Source organism: Hyperolius riggenbachi, chromosome 5, assembly GCF_040937935.1.
Source record: "Hyperolius riggenbachi isolate aHypRig1 chromosome 5, aHypRig1.pri, whole genome shotgun sequence".
Taxonomy (NCBI): domain Eukaryota; kingdom Metazoa; phylum Chordata; class Amphibia; order Anura; family Hyperoliidae; genus Hyperolius; species Hyperolius riggenbachi.
The window spans coordinates 422958919-422986068 of NC_090650.1; the positions used below are offsets into that span (position 1 = coordinate 422958919).

General features: G+C 46.0%; 1 protein-coding gene across 2 annotated transcripts in view; it reads right to left on the bottom strand.

Moving 5' to 3' along the window:
- The window catches only part of DNAAF11 (dynein axonemal assembly factor 11), a 122792-nt gene that overhangs the window by 10148 nt on the left and 85494 nt on the right, over nucleotides 1-27150 (bottom strand). The window contains exon 12 of one of the 2 annotated variants that reach the window (XM_068238037.1): nucleotides 7542-7989. The exons of the other annotated variant lie outside the window; for it this stretch is intronic. Coding sequence (XP_068094138.1) covers nucleotides 7803-7989 — 187 coding nt within the window. The 3' untranslated portion in view covers nucleotides 7542-7802. Of the gene's footprint in view, nucleotides 1-7541; nucleotides 7990-27150 lie in introns of those variants that run through there. 2 annotated transcript variants of the gene reach the window in all.

Below are 27150 nucleotides of genomic sequence, written 5' to 3' on the forward strand. Positions count from 1 at the left end.
AAGCTCTGTACTGGAGACTATTTGTGTCTCCAGTACAGGGCTTCAGGCGCCATCTTCCTGTAGCCCTGCTATTGCATTCAGCGCAGGAGATATGCAGGAGCAATATCTCCGGGAGAGCTGCGCGCCAGAGGCCGGTGGGAGAGGGGACTTCTGTCAGGTGAGTAAATTCCTTTTTTTGCAGGTGAAATGTTGCCCACTGCATTATTTTCTGCTGAAATGCTGCCCACATCGCGTTATTTTCTGCTGAAATGTTGCCCACTGCGTTATTTTCTGTTTAAATGTTGCCCACCGCGTTATTTTCTGTTGAAATGCTGCCCACATTGCGTTATTTTCTGCTGAAATGTTGCCCATTGCGTTATTTTCTGTTGAAATGTTGCCCACTGCGTTATTTTCTGCTGAAATGTTGCCCACTGCGTTATTTTCTGTTTAAATGTTGCCCACTGCGTTATTTTCTGTTTAAATGTTGCCCACTGCGTTATTTTCTGCTGAAATGTTGCCCACATTGCGTAATTTTCTGCTGAAATGTTGCCCACATTGCGTAATTTTCTGCTGAAATGTTGCCCACATTGCGTTATTTTCTGCTGAAATGCTGCCCACATTGCGTTATTTTCTGGTAAAATGTTGCCCACATTGCGTTATTTTCTGGTAAAATGTTGCCCACATTGCGCTTATTATTTAATGGTCATAGTTGGCTATATTTGCTGCTTTGGGGTTACGGCGGGTATACTAATAAATAGCATCACACAGTTTCTGCACACCCATGATGCGAATCCTCGTTTCACCACATCATGGCGGAAACACTGTTTTCTTATGCCTCGCTGTTACATCATTATGTTAGCTCCGCCCATACAATGTCATGGCCACGCCCATTTTTCAGGTGCGCCGCGAACACCCCCCCCCTGCTCTGTCCAAGGTTGAACCCAGAACAATCTGGTCACTGTAGGTTTGAGGGCCTGGTATTTGTTATCTGTTATGTTCTGAGGAGGGGGTCATTTTGTTCAAATTGGCATGTTGGCACTTTACAAGAGACTTTTGAGTTGAAGTTTGGGCACTTGATCTCGAAAAGGTTTGCCACCACTGGTATAGGCTAACCTATTGCAAATGAATATCCTATTATTATAGGCCGTGCTTCACTTCTTGGACACAACCAATTCAATCGAGACTTCACATTAAAATATTATTGTGGCACGCCGACCCCATCACTATACTGGGACCTTTTTATGAAGAGCAGAGATGGACGCCGGGCCGTGGGAGGTGCAGTAAGCCTATACGCACCTCCCCACACACAGGCACAGGGCGGCAATTACAGAATTTAGTAAGGGCTGCGTCATTCCTTTAAATAGTACCAGTTGCATGGCTATCCTGCTGATCCTCTGCCTCTAATAGTTTTAGCCATAGACCCTGAACAAGCATGCAGCTGATCAGGTGTTTCTGACAGAAGTCTAAATGGATTACATTCTTGTTTCTGGTGTGTGCGCCAGACAGACACTCAGGGCTGAGGCCGAGGCGAGAGAGGCTCCAGCCTCAGGGTGCAGTGTAGGATGGAGCACACAACTCACTCAGCTGTCATTCCCCTACTGTGTATGAAGCAGAGAGGAATAAGAAAAGGGGATACATGGCAGTGACTGCAAGCCAGATAGCTAGAGATTAAAGTCTTGGGGGCCCTGGGGTGATTCTTATTCCAATAGCAATCAGTGTGTGACGGCTGGGGTGGGTGGGATGTAGAGGCGCACTATGGTGTCTCAGCCTTGGGTGCTGGAGGACCTTGTTCTGCCTCTGCAGACACTACTGATACCTGAAAGATCAGCAGGATAGCCAGGCAACTGGTATTGTTTAAAAGGAAATAAATACAGCAGCCTCCCATAGGCAAACACAGAGGGAGATTACAGCTGCCCAGTATCCCTCCTCAGACCAGGGCCGGTGCAGTGTCTGGGGACAGGTACAAGTTGTGACACCAGAATATCTGCAGGTGTCCTGCAGGTCACAGCACCGCCCCCCTTCCTTCCCTGCTACAGTTGACTTTGGATGGAGCAGCAGTGTGTGTGCAGAGCATGGAGCAGCTCTGGGGAACTTAACAGAGTCAGGTATGAGCACAGCCCTGTGCCCTGCTGTGTGAAAGCTTCACTTTCCCCTTCATTATCAATGTGGGCTGTCCTCATTATCTGTATGCAAACTGCTCCTGATTGATCCCGTTGTTGGTTGGTCGGACAGGAAATGGCATTGTGTGTACCCAGCATGATGTCCTACCATATTATTAAACTGTATTGTGAGTGGTGAGGGAGACCTTTCAGGAATCCCCTCCTTGAAAATCCTGTGTTTGCCCCTGGCCTCCGTATCCTTCTCGCTTCAGTGTTGACCTATAAGGGCCAACTTGCTGAGGGTCATGTAGCGTGAACATTTAAAAGTGGTGCAGGCAAATTTGGGCGCCAGTTGAAGCATACAGATAGCTCACTCTGTTTAGCCAAACCTGCCTGTACGTAATACCATTCCCTCATCGAAGCATAGCAACTTAAAGCGGACCCAAACCAAACTTTTTTTAATTAAAAATATTTAGTTGCACCACTCTGACACATACAAAGATAAATAAACACTCCTTCAAACCTTTGAGCATTTCAGTACATGCTTTTCACCCTTCTCTTTTCATAGCTAGGGTTATACTGGGGGCAGCCATTAGCAATTCCTCCATTGCCGGACACCATCTACTCCACCAGTTTGCCGGAAAAATCCCGGCAATTTGAAAGGAAGGGAGGGGTTACTCCAATAAATGTAAAATATTTTATATTTGTCATCATGCAGCTGAAAAAAGGCTGCTATTTATTATTATAATTAAGAAAATAGATTTTATTTCTGAAATCTTGTATTTTTAATTTGGGTCCACTTTAACTATTGCCGGTGGCCAAGTTAGTCACTGAGAGCCGCTATAGCCAGAAATTGCAGTACAGCCTATGGTGGTGCACAAATCATTGGCACAATTCTGTGCCAACATTAGAACAGAATCCTTTATTTCGCCAAGTACAAGGAGTTGTACCTGGAATTGGTTTTGGCTCATACAGGTTTTGGAAGTTGGATGGTGAGAGAAGGGGAGGGGGGGATGACCAAAGGTCAAGTGCCAATGCTGCCATACTACGGTGCCACCAGCTGCACTTGGCAATCATGGAGACATGGGGGGGAGGTGAAGGTTCATAAGGGATGGCCAAGTTCTTCATGAATGGCTGACGCTGCTCAGGATCCCAATTGCTGACATCTGGCATTGCTGGCCAAGTTGTTCCAGTTCAAAAGGTGCAGTAGTGTTCATTTCTGTGGTGGGTCCCGACTCCTGGGCAGAATTCGGCAGGGCTGGTCAAGATAATCTGGCTGTCTCAGAAGCGTCTGGCCACCGGCGGCCCTTACTTCCGGTGTAGCGGCCGGAATCATAGAGAGGCTGAACCCAAGGTGTCCCAGCTGCGGAGGAGCAGCAACAGCCAGTAGATGGATGAAGCCGGCATCCAGCGAGGCCAAAGGTTTCCCGATCAGCGCGGTGTCCTCAGTGGAGCCCTGATCTCCTGGGTAGCATCGGTGGACTCCACACGGCCTGTACCTGCACAGACAAAAGCCCAAGGCAGCGGCAAGGTAGAAAAAACTCCAGGTCCCGGACTACCCACAACCAGCACCAACGTCCCAGGCAACATTGGACCACACTACACTAGTGTATACTTGTGTCTAACAGAGGCGCCAACGGAGTATAAAAATGTTTAAAAAGAGGATGCAGTGGTGGACTTACTGTACCTCCTCCAAAAAGACATCAAAAACTGTTGGTTTATAGTAAAGAACAATTTTTTCACAATACTCCAAAAGTGCAACGCGTTTCGCTGGTTTAATCTCGCTTCATCAAGCAGTAAAAATGGAGTAATAACATCTAGGATCAGTAGAAGAACAAAGAACCAACATTCTAATCTAGTCTATTGTCTAGTCCACCCTTGGTGGAGGGGTGTTGCCCCATCTTTCCGATCTACAGACAACGATTTCTTAACCTGAGTGGGGACAGGTCTAATCTCCCCGCCTGCCTATAAAGTGGTTGCCTTTGTGGTAACCCTGGTTTGTGTGTATCACATCTTCGTGATTACCTAAAATCTGATGTAAAGACTTACTACACTATATTGGGCTTTCAGTGTCCTTTTCTTTGTTTTTTCGGACCACACTGCACACCTTCAGGGGGAAACAAGGTGAATTGGTAGGGAGAAGGGAAGAAAAACAAGAAAAGGCCAGAATCCGGTGGCCGTGGCTGCCAATGATGGCGCCATCTTTCTGAACGGCAGTTTAGTTGCCTTGTCATGTAGTGTGTGTAGCCCTCCATAACATGTAGCGTGTGTAGCCCTCCATAACATGTAGCGCGCGTAGCCCTCCATAACATGTAGCGCGCGTAGCCCTCCATAACATGTAGCGCGTGTAGCCCTCCTTAACACGTAGCGCGTGTAGCCCTCCATAACACGTAGCGCGTGTAGCCCTCCATAACATGTAGCGCGTGTAGCCCTCCATAACATGTAGCGCGTGTAGCCCTCCATAACATGTAGCGCGTGTAGCCCTCCATAACATGTAGCGCGTGTAGCCCTCCATAACATGTAGCGCGTGTAGCCCTCCATAACATGTAGCGCGTGTAGCCCTCCATAACATGTAGCGCGTGTAGCCCTCCATAACATGTAGCGCGTGTCGCCCTCCATAACATGTAGCGCGTGTCGCCCTCCATAACATGTAGCGCGTGTAGCCCTCCATAACATGTAGCGCGTGTAGCCCTCCATAACATGTAGCGCGTGTAGCCCTCCATAACATGTAACGCGTGTAGCCCTCCATAACATGTAGCGCGTGTAGCCCTCCATAACATGTAGCGCGTGTAGCCCTCCATAACATGTAGCGCGTGTAGCCCTCCATAACATGTAGCGCGTGTAGCCCTCCATAACATGTAGCGCGTGTAGCCCTCCATAACATGTAGCGCGTGTAGCCCTCCATAACATGTAGCGCGTGTAGCCCTCCATAACATGTAGCGCGTGTAGCCCTCCATAACATGTAGCGCGTGTAGCCCTCCATAACATGTAGCGCGTGTAGCCCTCCATAACATGTAGCGCGTGTAGCCCTCCATAACACGTAGCGCGTGTAGCCCTCCATAACACGTAGCGCGTGTAGCCCTCCATAACACGTAGCGCGTGTAGCCCTCCATAACACGTAGCGCGTGTAGCCCTCCATAACACGTAGCGCGTGTAGCCCTCCATAACACGTAGCGCGTGTAGCCCTCCATAACATGTAGCGCGTGTAGCCCTCCATAACATGTAGCGCGTGTAGCCCTCCATAACATGTAGCGCGTGTAGCCCTCCATAACATGTAGCGCGTGTAGCCCTCCATAACATGTAGCGCGTGTAGCCCTCCATAACATGTAGCGCGTGTAGCCCTCCATAACATGTAGCGCGTGTAGCCCTCCATAACATGTAGCGCGTGTAGCCTCCATAACATGTAGCGTGTGTAGCCCTCCATAACATGTAGCGTGTGTAGCCCTCCATAACATATAGCGCGTGTAGCCCTCCATAACATGTAGCGTGAGTAGCCCTCCATAAAGCCTTGCAGCATTAGTATGAACAGCAGCAGTCCCGGACACAGTGTACTATCTGTCCTTCATAAAATGTGTTGTCTTTCACTATTGGAGAAGTTTCTCAGCTGGACAGAAAGTGATTAAAATTCCTACGGCTGGGGACAAAATTCTGCCATGAAAACCCAGAGGAGCTTCTGACTCTTTTCCAAACTATCCAAGACTATTATGCTGTAAAAGATAAGCAACAGCATAATAACCTTTACAGAAAAACATTTCTGTTACAGCTGGTACAAATTCTGCAATAAATCTGCAGTGTGTCTGCTTCCTGCTTTAATGGAAGCAGACATAAGGTTAACATTCTGTGTTTACAAATTAGCTGTGTCGTCGAGGCAGTCAGCTGACACAGCTGAAAGATCAAATTACAGCTGTGATTAGTTACAGATAAGGGGGAATGAGACAGGCTAAACTCTCTAAATACATACAGGGTGAATTTCTCTATTTTTCCCTTATGTCCTGTGCAAGAGTTCAGGTCCGCTGTAAAGAGACAATAAAGCATTGTAAGCTTGGACAGTACACAGTGAGCATATGATGATGGCATACATAGTCCAGGGATACTTAGGACTATTCTGGTTTCCAGCGCTACATCAGGAACAAGTAGCTGCTGCAGTTGTTTGGTCGGATTTCCATGCTGCATATATTTACATATAATTAACATAACACTTGCATCAGCGTGGGATAATTAGCATCTCAATCAACCATCCACTGTATTTCCACTGCAAAATTGGAATAAACTGACATCTCCCCCCCCCACCCCCCTAGTAAGGCTTGCTGAGCCCCCTGGCTATTCCCTGCAAAAACTGCTCCTCGCTGCCCCCATGTTCCCTTCACTGCACACATGAATGTACTACATAGGGAACAGCCTGGTTTTAGGTTGCTCTATCACTGTGTGGTCTGCACCATTGAGAAGGCAGGGGAATGACTGCATAAGTGTAAGGGGGGGGGGGGGGGGGGCAGATATCCAGGAATGCAGTTACCTTAGTTGCAGCAGCAGTGGTGAAGTGTGGGCGGAGCCTGGAAGAAATTTAGATTTTCTTGGTAAGTATACATTTGAACGGCATGGATTTTGTGTTCCCATGGGAACAAGTCCCAAGAAATTTTTTTTTAAATTGGATTTGTAGTTTTTAAGAAAATCGATCTTAAAAAATTCAAAGAAAAAATGGCTTTTAAACTTGTATAAACAGTTACAGAGGGCAGAGGTAGCACTAAGGGGGACACTGGAGGCACAGGGGGGCCCAGGGGAGGCACAGGGGACAGAGATGGCCCAATGTCCCGACTTAAGAACAGATTTAGATTAAGAATGAACCTACAGTCCCTATCTCGTTCGTTAACCGGGAACTAAAGTACGAGACAAAGACAAACACTTATATAGCTCTTTTCTCCTCGTGGACTCAAAGCGCCAGAGCTGCAGCCACTGGGACGCGCTCTATAGGCAGTAACAGTGTTAGGGAGACTTGCCTAAGGTCTCCTGCTGAATAGGTGCTGGCTTACTGAACAGGCAGAGCCGAGGTTCGAACCCTGGTCTCCCATGTCAGAGGCAGAGCCCTTAACCATTACACTATCCAGCCACTTTCCAGACTACCTGTACTTGACTGGATCTGGAAGATATAAGTGGTGACTTCCACACAATCAGTGGTGCAATGGGCATTAATGCTGGGATCTGGAAATCAAGTGTAGATAAGTAATCCCATCCCCAATGTAGCCAACAGTCCGAATTCTCGTAAGGTTGGCACACCATGAACTATCAACCTCCAAGAGTCTTTACTCCATGACAGTAGTGCAATGTTTCGGAGTAACAGAGTGCCCTTCATCAAGGCAATATTCACCTTTCAGAATGCAGCTGAAGAAGACACACCCACTATCCAGCCATCTGTGTAGATAGAAATGTATGGTTTATGGTGTGCAAAGTGAAAAAAAAAAGTACTCGTTAGTGTTGATATATTTTTAGTCATAGTCCATCCAGTTATACAGGAGGGAGGTCTATGCTTTGCTTAGTGTCAGTAACTTGTAAGTCACAGTCACTCTTAGAAAAATTAATTCAGACCATTCTGATACTGCTCTGTAAACCCTTCATATTCTATTCCACAGAAACTCCTGTCCCAGAATTCACGGCTGAGGCCAACCATCCATCTTCTGTGAATTAATGTTGGCAAACAAAATGCCTAAAATGTCCCGAACTAGTTTCTCGTCACATTAGAGGAGGGACCTCCTCGTCATCAGTAAAGTCTTCTCCTGTCTCCGTTGCGTCTTTGGCTTGGCAGTTCCTCAGTTGGACGGGGCCTTGGCCCGGACCTCTCCTCTCCTGGACAATGTTGCTCACATCAGGGAAGGAGTACGCATTTGGATCCACCTCCAGCTTTTCCGTTCTTCTTTTGCTGTGGAAAACAGATGGCAATGACTGGCATGAATAAGGGCTGTGACTGGTTAAGACTAGGGGGTGGTCAACGAGATGTTAATTCTGACTGTATGCAAACTGTATGCTAATTTTATTTAAATAACATTTACATCAACTGAATTATAAGCATCTTGTTCAGTATCCGTAAATGTAACTCTGCATGGGACCTCATTTACCGAGACATCTGCAGAGAGCAATGGACAACCCCACTGCGGATATCACAAATGGTCTTGAAAAGCTGGGTGCCGCCCAGTAGTAGTCGCCATTAGCTGCTATAATAGGGAATTTGAGTGCCAGAGGCACCTGATAAAATAGTGAGCGTCGGGCCTACAACTATACAAACTGTGGCTACAAACAGAGGGCAACTTAATACCCCCGATGCCTCCAGATTTCCTGCTTGGCTAGAATTACTTTCCCCCATTCACATATTCAAGATTTTCCACGGGCCTCACCCCTCCTCTGAAATCCCCAACCAAAACACATTTGTCACTCTCCAACCCAAATGCTCCCTCAAAACTCACTTTTTCAGACAAGCATACATTCTAACGTTGGCCATTCATTACGTCACATTTATAACTGTAATTACTTTGATGTCTACCAATTCTGTATAGTAAACCAATGTCTATATTTCCTGTATATTATAGAGTGTATTATGTACCCTGCTTTTTAGTACAGCGTCACGGAACTTGTTGGCATTTTATAAATCAGTAATGATAAAATATAATAATTATTTAACTTAAGTGCAGCGAACCCTACATTACAGCAATAATTCACTAATGTTGCCGATGGGCTTCATATTATATAGTCATACATTTTAAAAAGTAACACGCTAATTTAGGCGCAAACGGTAAATAAAAATGTATTCCGATAGTAGAATATCGGTAGATTTGCTGATATTCTACAACCTGTTTCATACTGTGAAATATCGGCAATATTTGCAGAATTTCATTACAACCTAACCTCTTCATACTCTCACACAGAATCCTCCCCTGGTGGTGTCTAACCCTAAGACCCCCCCCCCCTGGTAGAGCCCAACCCTAAGACCCTCCCTGGTGGTGCCCAACCCTAAGACCCCCCTGATGGTGCCTAACTCTAAGATTCTGCTGGTGGTGCCTAAGCCTAATACCCCCCTTGGTGGGCCTAACTCTAAGACCCCCCCCCCCATGGTGGTGCCCAACCGTAAGAACCCCATTTTGGTGCCTAACCCTAAGACCCCCGCTAGTGGTGCCTAACCCTAAGACCCCCCAGTTTGTGTCTGACCCTAAGACCCCAATAAAATGATAAATAACAATGTAATTGGAGGCAGCTGCTATCAATAAAACGTTAATTAACAATTTAACCAGAGCCGTCCGCTAAATAGCATAGCGTGCGGCCCAAGCGCCTTCTATTTAAAGTGGTCTAACACCCAGCATTTCAACTTTGCTTTAAAAGATTGCTTACAGCTTATAAACTATTATGCCAGATTTTTTTTTTAGCAGAAATTCACTGAATGGATTAAACATGACATTTTAGTGCTGCATTTAGCTAGAATCCTCCTCCGTGCTTGCTTGTTTAGTTACAAATGTATCTATTTACAATGTAACAAACAAACACTGCTTTGAGAGAACAAAGAGGGCTTCCCCTGCAGGCTTTTCAAAGGTCTATTTGTATTCCAAATAAAGATACATTTGTAACTAAAAGATAAGAACGGATGTGGATTCCTAGTTGAATCCAACACTAAAATGTCATGTTTAACCCATTCAGTGAATTTCTGCTTAAAAAAAAATCTGGCATAATAGTTTGTAAGCTGTAAGCAATCTTTTAAAGCAAAGTTGTAATGCTGGGTGTTAAACCGCTTTAACTCTTTTTGCTGCGCTTTTTTTAACTGCTCCGTTATATTGCCCCTAACTACTGTTAACTATTTATCCTCATTGCTTTTTGCGGTCTCTCAGGGGGGAATATCATGGAATAGTTATAATAGAATAGTTGACAACGAAAAAAAAAAACATACTCAAGTCAGTGTGTTAGTATATTTTAAGTCACAGTCCATCCAGTTATACAGTAGGGGGATTTGTCTTTTGCTTAGTGTCAGTAACGTCTTAATCACAGTCTCTGTTGGAAAAAATGAATTCAGCTTATAGTGAAGATTAATGTGGTTCAGTCTTACAAAGATACATTTCTTTAGTACATGACTTGTTGCCACACAACCAGTTTGTATTGTTTTTTTAAAGCGGTTTAACACCCAGCATTACAACTTTGCTTTAAAAGATTGCTTACAGCTTACAAACTATTATGCCAGATTTTTTTTTAAGCAGAAATTCATTGAATGGGTTAAACATGACATTTTAGTGTTGAATTCAACTAGGAATCCGCATCCGTTCTTATCTTTTAGTTACAAATGTATCTTTATTTGGAATACAAATAGACCTTTGAAAAGCCTGCCGGGGAAGCCCTCTTTGTTCTCTCAAAGCAGTGTTTGTTTGTTACATTGTAGATAGATACATTTGTAACTAAACAAGCAAGCACGAGGAGGATTTCTAGCTAAATGCAGCACGAAAATGTCATGTTTAACCACTTCACCACTGAGGGGTTTTACCCCCTGACCACCAGAGCAATTTTCACCTTTCAGCGCTCCTTCCATTCATTCGTCTATAACTTTATCATTACTTATCGCAATGAAATGAACTATATCTTGTTTTTTCCGCCACCAATTAGGCTTTCTTTAGGTGGGACATTATGCCAAGAATTATTTTTTTCTAAATGTGTTTTAATGGGAAAATAGGAAAAATGTGGGGAAAAAAAAAATTATTTTTCAGTTTTCGGCCATTATAGTTTTTAAATAATGCATGCTACTGTAATTAAAACCCATGAAATTTATGTGCCCTTTTGTCCCGGTTATAAAACCGTTTAAATTATGTCCCTATCACAATGTTTGGCGCCAATATTTCATTTGGAAATAAAGGTGCATTTTTTTCAGTTTTGCGTCCATCCCTAATTACAAGCCCATAGTTTATAAAGTAACAGTGTTATACCTTCTTGACTTAAATATTTAAAAAGTTCAGTCCCTAAGGTAACTAATTATGTATTTTTTTTAATTGTAAATTTTTGAATTTTTTTTTAATTACAAAAAAAAAATAAATGGGGAGTGTGGGAGGTAATGAGTTAATTTTTTGTGTAAAAGTCATTTATTTGTATGTGAAAAATGTGTAGGGTGTAGTTTACTATTTGGCCACAAGATGGCCACAGTAACTTTTTGCTTTATTGCGACCTCCAAGCCTCCTTCCGGAAGCTTGGAGGAAGAATAAGGAGGCTGGACACGTGAGTTTCTTCTCACAATGATCGCGCTGCCCATAGGAGAGCAGCGGGTCATTGTGGGGCTTAGATCAACGAACGGGAATGGATTTTCCCGTTCATTGATCTCCGGGCGAGCGGGCGGCGGCGGTTTTACTAGCGGCGGGCGGCGTGTTTACGAGCGGGAGCGCGGACAGCGTCGGGAACGCGGAAAGTACGTGTTTCTCCGTCCCTGGTTTTTAAAGGATGGAAAAAGGGGCGGAGAAATACGTACGCGCGGGGGTAAAGTGGTTAATCCATTCAGTGAATTTCTGCTAAAAAAAAAAATCTGGCATAATAGTTTATAAGCTGTAAGCAATCTTTTAAAGGGAAGGTTCAGGGAAACGTGGAAAAAAATAAAAATCCATATCCACTTACCCGGGGCTTCCTCCAGCTCGTGGCAGGCAGGAGGTGCCCTCGCCGCCGCTCCAGAGGCTTCCGGTCGTCTTCGGTGGCCGACCCGACCTGGCCAGGCCGGCTGCCAGGTCGGGCTCTTCTGCGCTCCACGGACGGGCTCTTCTGCGTCTCACGCGGGCGCGCTGACGTCATCGGACGTCCTCCGGGCTGTACTGAGCAGGCGCAGTAGTTCTGCGACTGCGCAGTACAGCCCGGAGGATGTCTGATGACGTCAGCGCGCCCGCATGGGACGCAGAAGAGCCCGTCCGTGGAGCGCAGAAGAGCCCGACCTGGCAGCCGGCCTGGCCAGGTCGGGTCGGCCACAGAAGACGACCGGAAGCCTCTGGAGCGGCGGCGAGGGCACCTCCTGCCTGCCACGGGCTGGAGGAAGCCCCGGGTAAGTGGATATGGATTTTTATTTTTTTCCACGTTACCCTGAACCTTTCCTTTAAAGCAAAGTTGAAATGCTGGGTGTTAGACCACTTTAAAGAAGAAAAAAAAAAGGAAAATTAAAGGTCACAACATGGGCAGGAGCAAAAACAGAGGCAGCAGTGGTAGGCGTCAGCCACCAGAACAACCAGAACTAAGCAGGGCTTTGTAGCATGAAAGTGGCCAGGCCTGCCTGCCTGCCTGCCTGCCTGCCTGCCATTTTTAGATGTGATTTTTTTTTTTTTGTTATATTCGTCAATTACAACTCCAGCACAAAGAAGAGTTAAATGACCATTTGCCAACAGGTATCAATTTTCAAAACAAACTGTAAGCACACTGAATCAGGTTTATAGCCAGGAATCTGTTCTTCACTATAGGCAAGTCAGGTATATTCTCTCCTGGGGAGTCGTGAGCTGTACAAAGCAAGAGGGCTTGTTACTTATTTTCCACACTTATTGTAACTGAGTGGCTACCAGAAGCATAGACACTCCCAGCCTGCGTTAGGATTATGGTGGAGGGTCTGGGTCAGTCTCCAATGAGAATGAAGGTACTCAGCTTAAAATTACCAAGGTAGGATTTATACTTTTCCTGCCCCAGGCCAACCTTCCTATGGCCTGCCTCCTATGTGTAACATCCATACAGCAACCCCTCTCATTCATGCACAGCAACCTTCGGCAGCTCCTCTCTATTTCCATGTGTCGCTCCCAATCTGCAGCTTCCCTTTTCCATTTGCTGCCTCCTCTTCCATGAGCAGACACCCCCTTGAGCAGCAGCTGCCCTAGGCCCTAGCCAGCATGGCCTTACCAGAAATCCAGTCCAGGTAATGACATGTGGCTCTATTCTTAGAAATGTGTCGAGCTGAACTGACAGATTGCTTATTTTTTAACAAATGGTCATTTTCACTTTAAAATCCATGTGGGTACGAGAAGTGGAACATGATCTACACAAATATACGCCGTGTGATTCACTTTCGCTTTTTCTCTAGAAGTAGAACTGTACATTAAAGGAATACTATCGTTTAACATGTTTTTTTTTAACCTGGGATTGAGAGAGTTCTTGAAGTGCTGGTAAATAATGATGTATACATTTCACTTGCTTATCTCTTTAGTTGACTGTAACACATTCCTTTCAGTCTTCACTGACAGCAAGTCTGGCCAAATCTGACAGCCTAGTGAACTATGAGGGGGAATCCCTCACACTACATCTGTTAACCCTGTGTGTGAGAAAGCTCTCAATGGCAGCTGCCTCTGTCTCTGACTGAACTATCTGCAGAGAGCAGAGGAATAGGGGTGTAGGCGAACTGTTCGCCGGCGAACCCCTATGGGCCGCTACTACTTCCGAGTCGCTATGAGAGGAATCCACGTGCACTGCCGGCTTTAACAGAGACACATGGAATGATATCACGCCTCGCATGCTGGCTGGGAAATCAATAGAATAAGTGACGTTATTAATTTTTCTGGTCACTGGAAAAGGTCCTATGAATCTAGGGCCCAGTTTGGGTGACAGTTGCTTCAAGGCCAAATGCCGAGTGGACACACACACCAAGTCCCCTGGAGAGAATTTCCACTCTACGGACCGCCTTTTGTCTGCCTGCTTTTTCTGGGTCTGGAAGGCTTTCCCCAAGTTTCTCTTAACCATTCCCCAAATCTCCTTCAAAGCCCTCTGCCAGTCCTCCAGGGCCGGGAATGGTGTAGATGCCATTGGCAATGGGGCAAACTTGGGTGATCTTCCCGACACTATCTGGAATGGGGAAAATCCTGAAGAGGAACTCTTCAGGTTGTTGTGCGCAAATTCTGCAAACGGCAAAAATTTTACCCAATCGGATTGCGCATCTGCAATATAACATCTAAGAAATTGTTCCAGGGACTGGTTAATTCTCTCGGTCTGGCCATTGGTCTGTGGGTGGTAGCCTGATGAGAATGCAAGATCCATGTCCAGCTGATGGCAAAAAGCTCTCCAAAACTTAGATACAAATTGGACTCCCCGATCTGACACTACATTTTCCGGAATGCCATGCAGCCGGAAAATGTGCTGGATGAAGAGATCGGGCCAATTCCTGGGCCGAGGGGGGTCCTTTCAAAGGGACAATGTGAGCCATCTTACTTAATCTGTCTACTACCACCCAAATTACCGTCTTGCCCTCAGACCTGGGGAATTCTCTCACAAAATCCATGGACAAGTGAGTCCAAGGTTCACTCGGGACTGGTAAAGGTTGTAAAGTACCAACAGGAGCCTGACGAGAAGGTTTACTTCTAGCACACACTGCACACTCTCTTACAAACTCCTTACAGTTTGTTGCTAATGTAGGCCACCAAGCACATCTGGCCAGCAAATCCTGATTTCTGGTGGCCCCAGGGTGACCAGCATTTTTGTGAGAATGGAACAGCTGTAACAGTTGTAGACGGAAAGGTAGTGGCACAAACATAACCCCGTCAGGCTTCCCCAGAGCTGGGACAAGGTCCTCCAGCACCCAAGGCTGAGACACCAAAGTGCGCCCCTCCATCCCTGCCACCCGAGCCATCAAACACTGATTGCTATTAGACTAAGAGGCGCCACAGGGCCCACAACCTCCCCAACACCTTAATATCTAGTTATCTGGCTTGCAGTCACTGCCATGTATCCCCTTTTCTTATTTCTTTCTGCTTCAAACACAATTAGGAATGACAGCTGAATGAATTCTGCGCCCCCTCCTACACTGCGCCCTGAGGCTGGAGCCTCTCCAGCCTATGCCTCGGCCCGGCCCTGGGCTTCCCCTCTGGAACATCCTGTTGATAAGGGCTCAGAGTGACTGTCCAATCTTTCCAGGTCTCAGTGGCTGCCAAAACCACCTTCTGAGGTAGAATGGTCTCAGGGGCTGAGGGCTGTACCGTCTCGGGCTCAAAACACCTGGACAAGGCGTCTGCCTTGACGTTCTTACTACCAGGGGTATACGTAATTACAAATCTGAATCTCGAGAAGAACAAAGACCATCGGGCCTGACGGAGGCTAAGTCTCTTGGCACCTCTAAGTACTCCAAATTTTTATGATCTGTATAAACTGTGATAGTGTGTTCTGCACCTTCTAGCCAATGTCGCCATTCCTCAAAGGCTAACTTGATGGCTAAAAGCTCCCAGTTGCCTTTATCGTAGTTCTTCTCTGTGGGTGAAAACCTACAAGAGAAGTAGGCACATGGGTGGAGTTTACCCTGTAAACCCGAACGCTGAGACAATACAGCCCCCACCCCCACCTCTGAAGCATCCATCTCCACGATGAAGGGGAAGGTGACATCCACATGTCTTAATATGGGTGCAGAACAGAACAGTTTTTTCAGTGTGGAAAAAGCAGTATGTGCCTCTGCTGACCAGTGGTAAGTATCAACCCCCTTTTTGGTGAGACTGGTAAGGGGCGAGACCACTGTAGAGTACCCCTTTATAAACCTCCTGTAGTAGTTGGCAAAGCCCAAAAACCTTTGGAGCGCCTTCAGTCCCACAGGCTGAGGCCACTCCAAGACAGCAGAAACCTTACCAGGATCCATAGAGAGGCCAAACGTAGAGATAATGTACCCCAGACGAAAAGATCAGAATATCGTCCAGATATACTAGGACAAACTTCCCCAAAACCTCCCTGAACACCTCATTAATCAACTCCTGGAATACGGCCGGGGCGTTACACAACCCGAAGGGCATCACCAGGTACTCGTAGTGCCCGTCGGGTGTGTTGAAGGCCGTCTTCCATTCGTCACCATCCCTGATACGAACTAGGTTGTATGCACCTCTTAAATCTAATTTCGAGAAAATGTTGGCGTTGGTAACCTGAGTGAGCAAATCGTCAATCAAGGGCAGAGGATAACGATTTTTCACTGTAATCAATGCAAGGACGAAGGCCTCCATCTTTTTTCTTTACAAAAAAGAATCCTGCCCCTGCTTTTGAACGAGAGGGGCGGATGAACCCTTTAGCCAAATGTTCTTTGACATACTCCTGCATTGCCAGTTTCTCAGGCCCAGATAGGTTATAGAGGTGACCTCTGGGAGGCATACAACCAGATCTTAAATCGATGGGACAGTCGAAGGTACGGTGGGGGGGGAAGTTTATCAGCTGATTTGGGACAAAACACGTCTGCAAATTCTGCGTATTGGCTTGGCACACCTTTAACCTGAATCTTGGTGTTACCCACAGTTACTTTCGCTAAACAGTGATGATAAGAATGGGTAGACCAGCTCGTTAGCTGACCTGAAACCCAGTCTATCTGAGGTGAGTGAAGCTGTAACCATGGCGTGCCAAGAATAACGGTGGAGGTTGCCATACGCAAGACCAGAAACTGTAGACTCTCTTTATGTAGTACCCCAACACTGAACCCCAACTCCGGGGTCAAAGACAGGGGATGTCTACTTTGCAGAGGACAGTCATCTACTGCAGTGACCAAAACCTGTTGGTCCAATGGAAGTATGGAAATCCCCAACTTTTTTGCAAACTCGTAATCCATAAAGTTGGCTGCGGAGCCAGAGTCTAAGAAAGTTTCAGTGGAAACAGTCTGACCTTCCCATGTGACAGAACAGGGAAGGAGCAAGCGATTATCGTTTAGAGGTAAAGACTGCGCGCCTAGGGTATTACCTCTGACTACACCTAGGCGGCAGCGTTTCCTGACTTCTTGGGACAATTCTGCACCTTATGACCCTCCTCTGCACAGTATAAACAGAGCTGTTCTGTTTTCCTGCGATGCTTTTCCACCCGTGTCAATTTTGACTGCCCAATTTGCATTGGCTCTGGCGGAGGTGACACGGGTGGAGGAGAGGCAAAGGAGACATATCTCACAGTGTTCTTACCCCGGTCTGTTTCTGATAGCATAAACGCCGATCAACCGGTACTGCTAAGGCAATTACCTCATCGATAGACTTAGGTTCAGGGTGTCCCAACATCAAATCTGAGACTGCATCTGACAACCCTGATAAAAAACAGTCTAACAATGCAAATGTCCCCCACCTAGCTGACACAGACCACTTCCTGAACTCAGCTGCGTAGACTTCTACCGGATCCTTGCCTTGACGCAAAGTTTTGAGCTTACGCTCAGCAGTGGAGGCAATGTCCGGATCATCATAAATTATGGCCATGGCCTAAAAAAAATTCCTCGACTGACGTCAAAGCCTCATGCCCTGCCTGAAGGCTATATGCCCATGTTTGAGAATCCCCTGACAGCAGGGTCTTAACAAATGTAATTCTCTGTGCCTCAGTTCCTGACAAGTTGGGTCTCAACTCAAAATACGACATTACTCGATTTTTAAAATTCTGAAAGTCAGATCTATGACCAGAAAACCTTTCGGGTACAGACATACGTAAGTCTGTAACTGGAGGAGATCGCACTGAATTCACAGCCGTCTGAAGGACTTGTATGGACCCAGACAAGGCAGTGATCTGGGTCTGATGACCGTCCAGCACTCTGATGAAATTCTTCACTGAGGTGGTGAGTGCATCAAGACGGCTGTGGAGTACGTCCATTTTGTTTTTCAGGTCTGCCGTTCTGTAACGATTGGTGTCAGCACACAGAGAGAATCTGATTATTGGTGATCTGCAGTATCACCAACAATACAGATATATACCCGATTATTGATGATCTGCAGAATCACCAATAATACAAGTATGACTAACCTCTGGACACCTGATAAAGTGTAAGTGTTTGATGCAACAGTAGGCTGTCTCCCGTGAGGCGGGAGACGCCGATAACAATGAGCATGGACCGCCTGAGGAGCAGGTGGCCCTTGGCTGTGTGTGAACTATCTCCTAGGAAAGGGGATAGAGATAACCTGCGAGCCAGTGATTCCCTGCAATACTGGGAATCAGACTATACTGCAGCCAAAGGACTCCTAAGGGATAGAGCCCCTGACTGGACTGCAGAGAGGCCTCTCTGAGGAACAGGAGGTCTCTGCAGCTACCTGACACTTGGCGGGGTAGTGTCACAGGTAGTACAGACAGACTGAACACTCAAGGTATGAGTGACAGCCAGAAGGGTCGGCCAGGCCAGGTCGGCAACACACGAGCAGATAAGGTACAGAGACAGAAGGCTGATTCGATAACCAGGTACAGGCAGGGTTTGGCAACAGGTAGGCAGAAATGCATAGGTACCGAATCAGAAAGCAGGAGAGAGGGCGAGAGAGCAATTGGTCATAACAGATAAAGCAGAGGCCTAGTCTAGAGTGTGAGGTCCGTGGTCTCAATATTCAGGAACTGGTCTAAAGTATATCACAGCAATGACACAGTATTCCTAAGCTTGGGTGTGAGGTCCTTGGTCACAACACCCTGGAACTGGTCTAAAGTATAACACAGCAATGACACAGTATTCCTAAGCTTGGGTGTGAGGTTCTTGGTCACAACACCCTGGAACTGGTCTAAAGTATAACACAGCAATAACACAAGCGTAATCTGGCTAAGTGTGAATTCCCAGGTCCACCTGTTTCTCACACGTATGCATTCGCAACGGCAGACAACCTGAGACTGACCAGCGAGATCTATGTATAGTGCAGTGCTCCTCAGCGCCACTCAGCCAATGACAGTCTGCGCTGGGATCAGCTGACCAACCTGATCAGCTGATCCCTCTCCTCTTGGCATAAAGGTCCTGCCTCCCAAGTAGCTCTCCATCTGTGTGCACTAGAAGGCTCAGACAAACCAGACACATGCTGCTGTGCGGAAACCGCCGGTCTGAACGCGGAGACAGCCGCCCCGCCACCAGACCGCACGGCGTCATCTCCGTAATCCTTTAGACAAGTATATAAGTAGATAAATACTTGCTCTACTTACATAACATATGTATTGTACAGTCCATGTTTTTATTTTAGTTATTTTTCTATATTAAACAAGAGAAAATCCTTCTTAGGATTTTCCATTTTGACTGTTCATCTTGAAGCCAACCCTGACATCATTTCCTCTCCCGCCCCCCTCCCAGTCTTCAGACACTCCCACCCATCTCTGTAGTAGAAAGTGCATTGTCTCAGCATGAGAAATATTGGCCAATCAGAGAGGAACAGAGGTGTGGGAGGGGAAAACGGGAGGGAAAGAGGCTTCAGCTAATCAGGCTGCATTAGTTATGTGTGAGGGGAAAGTAAAGAAGTAAAAAAAAAAAACAGCATGCCCTGCAACTTCCTTTGTGTGGCAGATGTACCAAATAGGAGCCAGGGAAACTGGGGAATGATGTTTTATGGAGAAGAAAAATAAGAGTGATTTTTAACTTTTGGATTGCCTGGTTAGCATCCTTATTACTTGTTTACCAGATAAAAATGAAGAATTTATTTTTGATTTTATGCCCGACAGTTACGCTTTAAGCAGCGTATGTGCGGTCGTGCTGAGTCTCCGGCTGAGGGATCGCCATTACTATTCTAATTATGAGATGAAGGAATAGCGAAACGATTATGCAGAGTCATGATCTTGGCACGCCGCGCCAGTCGTGGAAATAAGTTCAGAGATCTTGTGTACGCTTCAGTCCCGTAGGGATAATTACCCCGGGTTTATTAATAACAATCAGCCATGGGAACTCACACAAGGGCAGCACGCTGTTCACATCCACGCAGGATCTCATGCTAAACAATGGTGTACATAACAAACAGTCCCGTATGATTAGCTGCACTTGGCACGATCCTAGCAGGCTTTCATGCAAGCTTAATGTATGCATTCTGAGCATCATAAAGAGAATCCTTCCAAGCATGTGTTAAAGGAGCAAGTACACAACAAAACAAAACAAAAAGTGAGGGTTTATAGGCTCAGTAATGACAATCAAAGAGAATCTGAAGTGATATTAGACAAAAAACACAGATACTTACTAAGGAGAGGGAAGGCTTTGGGTCCTACAGAACCTTCCCATTCCTCGCCTCATCCCCTCGTTCCCACTGCAGGCTCCTCCGTTTAAATCTCCCACCGTGGGAGGCTTCGGCAGTCTTAAGGAGCCCAAGTGCTTCTGATGAAATGTAGCTTTGCACTGCACATGAGAGAGTTCACGAGAGAGGGCGCTTGCACAAGCGCAGTATGGAGCGGCCTGTCTTTGGGAGCCCAAGTGCTCCTGACCCATGGGTCGGAGACTGCTAATGGGGGAGCCAGCGCAGGAATGTCAGGACAAGGAGAGGAGCAGGAAAGCTCTGTAGGACCCAGAGCCTTTCCCGTCCTTAGGTAAGTATCTGTTTTGTTTTTTATTTCACTTCAGACTCTCTTTAAAGAGAATCTGTATTGTGAAAATCGCACAAAAGTAAACATACCAGTGCGTTAGGGGACATCTCCTATTCCCCTCTGTCACAATTTCGCCGCTCCTCGCCGCATTAAAAGTGGTTAAAAACAGTTTTAAAAAGTTTGTTTATAAACAAACAAAATGGCCACCAAAACAGGAAGTAGGTTGATGTACAGCATGTCCACACATAGAAAATACATCCATACACAAGCAGGCTGTATACAGCCTTCCTTTTGAATCTCAAGAGATCATTTGTGTGTTTCTTTCCCTCTGCAGCTATCTTCCACTGAAGTGTCAGGCTGTTTCTTCCTGCAGAGTGCAGACAGCTCTGCCTGTATGTAATTCCTCAGTATGTGAAAGCCAAGCCAGCTCAGAGGAGGATTTTATCCAGCTTGTAAAAGATGAGAGAAGAGAGAAGCTGCCCTAATCTAAATAATACACAGGTAGTGTGCAGAGAGGGGCCTGGAGGGGGGAGATGCATCACAGAACCACAACACTGAAGAACTTGGCAGCCTTCCAGACACAGGCTGACAAGTCTGACAAGAGAGAGATAAGTTGATTTATTACAGAGATGGTGATAGTAGAACGTGCTGCAGTAAGCCAGAACACATTAGAATAGCTTTTGGAACTTGTAGGATGATAAAAAACAGGATGCAATTTTTGTTACGGAGTCTCTTTAAGTATAAAACATAGCTTTTAATACCAATATTTGTTAGTAGTCAAATGTGATACAGTACAGTAAAAAAAAAAAGTCCTTGAATCACGTTTAATTCCACGTCACATAGCCTAACGCACGTTTCATGGCCTTGAGCATGTTAGTAGACCAATGGGGAGCCTTGGAGGGCTATTTGAAGATGCTTTTGCTCTCAGTTATACTTAGCATAGCTGAGAGCTCCGTCTGGACGCTCCACTGCCGGCTCCCCTGTCCTACCCACACCTATCACACCCAGCCATGGGTGCACTAGGTGGCAGCATAGGTGGGGGTGATAGGTGTGGGGAGCAGGGAGGACAGCGGGAGCTGGCGGTGCAGCATTGTGAGACGGGGCTCTCAGCGCGTACGAGAGGTATCGGCGCATGAGACTTGGGCGCAGGATACAGCCGGTATATTGCTGATCCTGCTCAAGTTCCCGGCCGCGTTAAATACTATTCCCCCGCCAGGCCGCCATGGATGTTGGGGAATGAAATAATTCGGTTTCCAGAAATTGCTGGTGGTCGAATTATTGTGTTTTAAAAGTAACTTCAGCTCCGTCTTCTGACAGTGCCGAAGTTACTCCCTGTGCGCCACCATAGGCCGTAATTCAAGTCTCCAGCGCTGGATTCAGCGTGTTCGCTCTCAGCTACACTAAGTATCGCTAAGAGTTGCATGGGGGAACGTTGGGTGTGGCGGCAGGTTCACCGAGATCTTTAATCAAGGTCATAACATTAGAGGATATTGACGTGGGACCATTTCCAAGGATATTGGCGTGGGAAGTATTTATTGTTAATTGAGAACATTAAAATACTTTTTTCATGGTTGTGTTTTTATTTCATTTAACACTTTGTGGAAATGGGTAAGGGGTACATTGTACCCCTATACTCATTTCTCCTGGGGAGGGGTCTGGCATCTGGGGGTCCCCTTCTTAAAGGGGACTCCCAGATGCCACCATGAATCCCGCCCAGGGCCTCATCAGCCTTCACCTGGGCACTGGAGGTGGGGAAGAGCCCCTTGTCCATGGATTGGACAAGGGCTCTGGGGTAGAGGGGGAGGCCTGGCCGCCCCTCCCTCCCGGAGCCCCCCCATACCATGGACCACGCGGGCTAGTGTAGCTCAGGGTGTGAAGCCCCATGTGGCCGGGGCTCAGCATTTGGCTATCCTTGCTTGCATGGGGGAGAAGGTGTTTAAGAGGCTCGGGAGGGGGGCCACATCATTTTTTTTTTATTTCCCACACTCTGGACAAAAAAAATGTAATGGTCCAAAAAAATAGGTAACATTGCCAGGAATCCTTATACAGCCATATTGCAGCTGTATAGCAATCCCTGGCCAAAGTGTTGCCACTTCCACCGGGTTTCCAGGGGGTCCGTACGCACTGCATACTAATCTCCTGGAAACCCCGTCATGAAATTCACTGTTCTTTCTTTTGATATATGTAAATTTACACTATCCTTAGGTTGATACATTATCTGTTATTTATCACATTTAAGGAGAGTCTGATACAATTTAATTTATCTATTTTTATTGCCCAGTTATGTTAAGCATTAAGATCAAAGCTGATTCGCCACATTCCCGCAGCAGAACGAGGTCTTTATCCTTCTGCTCCAGTCAATCTCCGCCTCTCCCTGCCCCTCTCAGTCTTCTTTCACTTAAAGAGGCGGGGAGAGGCGAGAGAGCGATTGGACTGGAGGTAGAGTCACAGCGCAAAGCTTTGCCTCCCCCGGGCAGCAAAACGACCTGGAAAGTCGAGGAATTTTGCCCCCGGGATTTTGGGGGGATATATACCTCGTTCTGCCACAGTGATGCAGTGAATCAGCTTTGATCTTAAAACCCGAGGTGGGTTTGAAAATCCTATTAGGAGACAGAGGCAAGTGCTGTATACAATGAGCAGCCTCTGTGTCCTTACATTGTGTCTCCAGGCTCCCCCTGGGCTCTGCTGTCACCCATAAAAAAAGCCTCAGCTAGCGACATACAGATTGTCACTAGCCGGCTGTTTACCTAAGGCTGTCACTCACCGCCGCTCCCCCGCCTGTGGCTCTCCGCCTGTGTCCATTCCCTCCCTACCTCTGTAAGCCGATTGGAGGAAGCTTATGGAGACGGGAGGGAAGGGACACAGACGGGGAGCCGCGCTATACAGGAGGCGGGGGAGCATCGATGACTGACAGCCTTCAGGTAAACAACCAGCTTAGCCTGGCTGGTTTTTTTTTTTATGGGTGACAGTAGAGCCCGGGGGGGGGGGGGGGGGGCCTGGAGACAGTGTGTAAGACACAGAGGCTGCTCACTGTATACAGCACTTGCCTCTGTGTCCTAATAGGGTTTTTCAAACACACCTCGGGTTCTCTTTAAGATAACCGCAAAAAAAAAAGAAGTAAATAAAATGGCTTCAGACTCTCTTTAAAAAATATCACATTTGTAGTATTGTCTCTCTTTAAATTTAAACTTTAACATAACTTTAAAATAGTTTTTTCCCAAAATTATAAGGTCTTTTTGACAAAAAAAAATCCTCTTGTTCCCACTGTCCTCAACATACCCTACACATTTGGTGTTTCTAATATGTACCAGGACGGGGGTGAGGGTGTGTTTGCCACTAGCCACTAAAGTCATCAGTCATTGATTTTAATGTAAAAAATACAAACGTGAATTTTTGACAAAAAAACCTCATTACATGTGAAAGGCGAACAGCCCAAGTTTGTCGGGAACTGACCGGTCTGCCGCTGGACTGTTCGGGCCATCACTAATCTCAATAAGGCGGTAAACACCCCATGAGCATTATCACAGGGAACTGAGAGACAAAGCGGTGAGACAATCGATATTTCTAGGATCGATTGTACATCATTTATCAGCTGCTTCTTTCTGCGTAATTAAAACTGCACATGGATGCCTACAGATATAAACGGAACAGCTGCAGAGCAGAATCAAACTCCTAATTAGTGGGCAAAACACGTAAAAAGGTCTGTTAGGTAATGACGTGCGAGCAAGACTAGCTCCGGCCAATAAATATCTCCCGCCAGCTGCTAAACTTCAGCATGGAAATAGATGTTTCCTGCCTTAGACGCTCCATCTCAGCTAAAGCAAACCTGTGACAAAAAAACAGGGGAAAGTGAGATACTTACGTAGAAGGAAGTTTCTGGATGATCCGGAAGCTTCTATAGCTAAGAAAACTTGTAGGAGGTGCCCAAAATATAACTTTAAATCATAGGACATAGAAGTAATACAACCTTACCTCCATCAAAGAACAAACCACATGGGTATGCGCCCACATAGAAGATGCCAACACCCGCAACTGCTGCAAACTTAGGCACTTTGATATTGACCTGATGAAGCGGGCCAGTACCTTTGAAACGCGTTGTCTTTATTGTGCATCATTACATTTATATCTACCCATGTGGTTTGATCTTTGATGCAGGTAAGGTCGAATCACTTCTATATCCTATGGTTTAAAAGTTAAAGTTATATTTTGGGTGCCTCCTACAAGCTTTTTTAGCGATAGCCCAATTCTTCGGCCTGCCAATGACCGAGCAGTACCTGGGATACCGAACGGGAACGGTGAATTTCCTGCAGGCTCTGTCAGTGGATGCAGGAGTGCAACCCACCCTTGTGAGTATTCTTCACTACCCTAATCTCACCTACTTTACCTATTTATTTATTGTATTTATAAAGCGGCGCCACCATATTACGCAGCGCTGGACATCAGTTAAGGTTAAAGAAATGCCATTTTCCGTTTTTGCTGAAATTCCAATTTCCGCCAATGCTGATTGCCGATTCTGCGGTTTTCTGATTCTGATTTTCTGATTTCCGAGGAGTTTTTTTTGGCACCACACGTGACATAATAATCATATAATCATTACAATACGTTCCCGGAGGGGGGTGTGGGGTGAGAATTGGGCACACAAAGGTTTGCAGAGGACCCCACAGATTTCTATTCTTGCTCCCGGTAACAATCTCCTTTTTCCTGTACAATCTATTCAAACAGGTGTAAGCTTTATCGGGTTTTGGCAGCGCTGTAATATTTACCTTGCGCGAGGATGGAGCAGATGTGAGAGTGTCTCTGGAAACTGTCCATACACCATAAAACAGTTTTCAGAGACTGACAGGTTTGTTTTAAAATAAACGCAATCAGCAAGTTTGTCGTGGGCCTGTCACAAAGCCAGCCTAAAATGTATTTAGAAAACAGCAGAGAAGTACGACTGCCGTGGATGCGGGCCTAATGCGTAATACGATCCCCCCGCATCGATCCGCGCGGGGGAGAGCCAGGCTTACGGCAGCTTTGTACACTGTAAATATAGTCTGAAAAGTTTGCAAAATTAAATCTCTGTTTTGCTTGCTAAGCCTAATACTTTGCCTGCCGCATTATCCTAGAGATTGTATTCCCGTCACCTCGCTCAGTGTTTACATGCGGCCTTGCTGAGCGGCCGTTTCTGGGAAGTCAGATCTCACTGCAGAAGCAAGAGAAAACTGTAACAGGCATTTTTGTTTTTTTTAATGATTTGAAGAGAAACTCCGACCAAGAATTGAACTTTATCCCAATCAGTAGCTGATACCCCCTTTTACATGACAGGGGGCGCTGTATGACTGAAATTAGGGTGAAACCCCTCCCACAAAGAAATTCTGAGTGCGTACTCTTGGCAGTTTCCTGTCTGGGAACCCTGCTGCATTGTGGGAAATAGCTGTTTACAGCTGTTTCCAACTGCCAAAAACCATGCAGCAGCTACATCACCTGCCAACAGTAAAAATGTTCACTGGAGTTCCTCTTTAAAATAATGCTTTTTACTAATATTTTGTATGTGAAAGTTTGGATGTTTGTTAATCGATCACACAACAATGGCTGAACGGATTTGAATGAAATTTGGCGCACACATAGTACATTACCTGGAATAACATATAGGATACTTTATCCCCATAACCAAAAAGTGGGCGGAGACAAATACAAATTTCCCTGGGAAAATGTAAACTGCAGCCATTCTTACACTGTTAATGGCAGGGTTTTTAAACTTTGCACAGCTGGTCACTGGGTGACAGGGATTGATATTCAGAAAAGTAGGTGGAGCCTACAACAGCCAATCAAAACTCACCTATTGATTTTCAAGGGGAATATTTAATTGGCACAAGCCTCAAACCTGGTACAGTTGGTCATTGGGTGACTGGGGTTCAAATTCAGAAAAGGGGGTGGAGCCACAAACAGCCAATCAGATTTGTTTGATTCGTACAAAGAGATTAGAAAAGGTAATTTTTTAAGAGATTAAAAAAACTGTAAAAACTTAAAAAAGTAGATTTATATATAAAATACAACTGTGGGATATCTTAAAAAGTCATTTTTAGGAGAAGGAGGATAGATACAATTTGTTTATCTCATCAGTTTCATTTCCCCTGGGATATCCTTTAAGGCAGGGGTCAGGAACCTTTTTGGCTGAGAGAGCCATAAACACCACGTATTATAAAATATAATTCGGTGAGAGCCATACAATATGTTTCAAACTGGGACAGTAGAGCTCACGTCCCTGTTGCCATGGTGATGTGTATACAGTTGATCCGCCGGGCAGCGGAAGTGTCAGACACGTCTTCAGCTTCTCTTGGGTTTCAGCAACATCAACAATTACCCTGAGAGCCAGACAGGAGAAATACTGACTAAGGCCTAGTGCACACCAAAAACCGCTAGCAGATCCGCAAAATGCTAGCAGATTTTGAAACGCTTTTTCTTATTTTTCTGCAGCGTTTCAGCTAGCATTTTGCGGTTTTGTGTAGCGGTTTTGGTGTAGTAGATTTCATGTATTGTTACAGTAAAGCTGTTACTGAACAGCTACTGTAACAAAAAACGCCTGGCAAACCGCTCTGAAGTGCCGTTTTTCAGAGCGGTTTGCGTTTTTCCTATACTTAACATTGAGGCAGAAACGCATCCGCAATCCAAAATCTGCAGCAGCCCGGGAGTATACGTTTCTGCAAAACGCCTCCCGCTCTGGTGTGCACCAGCCCATTGAAATACATTACCCAAGCGTATCCGCAGCCACAAGCGGATCGCAAACTGCAGCCGAACCGCTCTGGTGTGCACTAGGCCTAACAGCTTGTACAATTAGCTAGCGGACTTGGAGGTTGATTCACTTTGTAGGACGAGATCCCTGCAAGTGACAGGCAGCATA